Source organism: Priapulus caudatus, unplaced genomic scaffold, assembly GCF_000485595.1.
Source record: "Priapulus caudatus unplaced genomic scaffold, Priapulus_caudatus-5.0.1 Scaffold630, whole genome shotgun sequence".
Lineage (NCBI taxonomy): Eukaryota > Metazoa > Priapulida > Priapulimorpha > Priapulimorphida > Priapulidae > Priapulus > Priapulus caudatus.
In genome coordinates, this window is record NW_014577691.1 from 4,558 (window position 1) to 7,486 (window position 2,929).

The window sequence follows — 2,929 nt, forward strand, 5'->3', positions numbered from 1 at the left end:
TGAGCTAAATTTGGCTCAGACTAAATTTGGCTCGGGCCGGTTTGAGTCGGAGCGTTCACACGTACGCAAGCGAATACTGTCTGTCGCGAGATGGCGTTATGTACGATTCAGTGTTTACATCCGTTCCGAGTTCAATTATCAATCTTGAAAACATGCATCCTGATCAAATTTTTCGAAATTTTATACTGTTTTGGACTACGTTTGGACTACGTCGTTGAAGTACACGTTCGACACACGTGGCATCTACCGCTCTACCGATTTAGCTCGTGCTAAAATTTGGCTCGGGCCTGGTCAGACGTTTTCGATGGGACCAAATTGGCTCGTGCTAACTCGGCACGGCCCCGAGAAACCGTCCGTGTGAACGCTCGACTGGAGCCAAATTTGTCGCGGGCCTCATTAGGCTCGGGCCAAAAACGTCCGTGTAAACGCGCCTATAGGCTACAAATGCCTCAACCATACATCGCGTGGCGCCATCTATCCGCGAGTCGCGTAAACAACGTGACGAACGGCTTTCGGCGAACAATTAAATTATCCAATTTAATTTATCAGTCTCCTCCGCCTCTCGCGCTTCCTTGCGCGTGGCAGCAGAGAGGTGGCGCGGCTGCGTGCGACGGACAAGCAGATTTAATTAATTAATGATATCGTTAATTATCGTTAATCACTGGCGACGGTAATTCGCCATATTTTACAAGCCGTCGTCGTCGTCGTTATCTTCGCTGTCACGTGGCGTCTCGTGGTTGGCTGCTGCGGTGAAGACACGCAGTTATTCATGAAGCTACAGTGCACTGGCTGTATGCTAACTTTACTTACTATAGTCTTCGCCAGTGTGCTGTTGTTTCGCTGAAGGAATTCCTCCCACGAGATACAGCAATTAGAAATATGTATACATCTCTCTCTCTCTCTCTCTCTCTCTCTCTCTCTCTCTCTCTCTCTCTCTCTCTCTCTCTTCCTCTCTCGTCTCTTCTCTCTCTCTCTCTCTATCTCTTTCTTCTCCTCCTTTCTCTATCCCTTTCTCCTCTCTCTCTCTCTCCTCTCTCCTCTCTCTCTCTCTCTCTCTCTCTCTCTCTCTCTTCTCTCTCCTCTCTCTCTCTCTCTCTTGTATGTACTTTCCATTTCTCTCCTCTCTCGTCTTTCTCTCTCTCTCTCTCTCTTTCCCTCTCCCCCTCTCGCTCTCTTTCTCTCTTTCTCTCTCCCTCTCTCTCTCTCGCGCTCTCTCTTTCTCTAACTATCTCCCCCCTACCTCTCACCCTCCTCCTTCCTCCCTACACATACTAACTCTCTCTCTCTCTCTGTGTGTTTGCAGGCTACGGGAACATCGCCCCGCGCACGAACTCCGGTAAGATCGTCACGATCCTGTACGCGATCGTCGGCATCCCGCTCATGCTGCTCTACCTGACCAACATTGGAGACTTCCTCGCAAACTCGTTCAAGTTTGTCTACAGTCGCATCGCTCGTCGCTGCATACAGCGGCGGCGCTGGCCGCGTGTTCGCCGCCAGAGGGTGAAGACGCAGAAGAGCAACGCTATGGGCGGCTGTGGTGATAATAAGGCGTCCGATCTAGAGGAGATCGAGGCGATCAAAATCGACAGCATATCAGTAAACGATCACGCGAACAACGTGCGACGGGGCGGCGGTGGTTCGCCGACGCCGCCGGCAGGCGGTAACTATGACGTCGACATGGACAGCATCCGCGTACCGATCAGCATGTGCATGCTACTGCTCGTCGGCTACATAGGCATGGGCGCCACGCTGTTCTCCGTCTGGGAGAAGTGGAACTATCTCGACGGATCCTACTTCTGTTTCATCACGCTAACGACGATCGGATTCGGCGACCTGGTGCCCGGCGATGACGTCATCAACAACACGGGATCAGAGTTCAAGCTGGTGCTCTGCTCGCTGTACATGCTCTTCGGCATGGCGCTGCTCGCGATGTGCTTTAACTTGATGCAGGAGGAGGTGATCAATCGCATGAGACAGCTCGCAGTGTCGCTAGGCATCCTGCAGCTAGAGACAGGGACGGGGGATGCTTCGCGGAGAGAGAATCATACATGAGAGAGAGGAGAGACGTTAAACAGGGGACCGCATACCTTGTAACAACTGTGACCTGAAAACTACTCACACTAACCGTAACTCTGTCTCTAACCCTAACTTTAACATGAACCCTAACTCTAACGCTTACCCTGACCCTAACCCTAACTCTAACCCCAACCCCAACCCAAACCCCAACCCCAACGCCAACCCCAGCCCCAACCCTAACCCTTACCTTTATCCTGACCCTAACCCTAACCCTAATCCATTATCGTAACCATAATCTGCGTTATACAAGTGTTAAACATTGATGATTAGCACTGGGTATTGCATGGTATGCGGTAACCCAGTTTCCCCTCATCACTGTTATCGCCGCAGTCATAGCACGTAGCGAGAGACGCGCGCAGAGGGAAGAACTCGGCGATGACGGTACGTGCGGGATACGTCCGCGCCATCTAGTGTCAACGGTCGTGACTATATTGCGTAAGATATCAAACGAATAACGAGCGACGTTTTATACGAAGATGCGATGGAACGACGAGCCGAAAGGAGATTCATGTCGCTCCCCGGGTGCAGCTGCTGCTCTAGTAAGTCGTCTCCAGTTCTTGTACCCGGGGGAGGCGTAGACAGTTTTATGGGGACTAGTAGCCGCCGTGGTGGCTTCCATGCGCAGTGTGTAGCTGGTAAATATAGATCAATTAATACATTCTTTGCGATGTGGTTTTAGTGGTTCTAGTCGATAAGCATTGGTCGCACTATGAAATGACCAAAAGTATAACACACACGGGCGCGCGCACACACACACCTGCACACACATACATACACACACGCATGCACACACATACATGCACACGCATGCACACACATACATACACACACATGCACACACGCACACACGCGC

At 51.3% G+C, this 2,929-nt stretch overlaps 1 protein-coding gene across 1 annotated transcript; it reads left to right on the forward strand.

The window, feature by feature from the left end:
* Positions 1-1,303: 1,303 nt before the first annotated feature.
* LOC106812278 (potassium channel subfamily K member 18-like) lies at positions 1,304-2,101 on the forward strand (the record flags this gene model as incomplete). Its single annotated transcript, XM_014816110.1, has 1 exon — positions 1,304-2,101. A coding segment is annotated over one exon (749 nt), but the record flags the coding sequence as incomplete, so codon positions are not given.
* Positions 2,102-2,929: the final 828 nt, after the last annotated feature.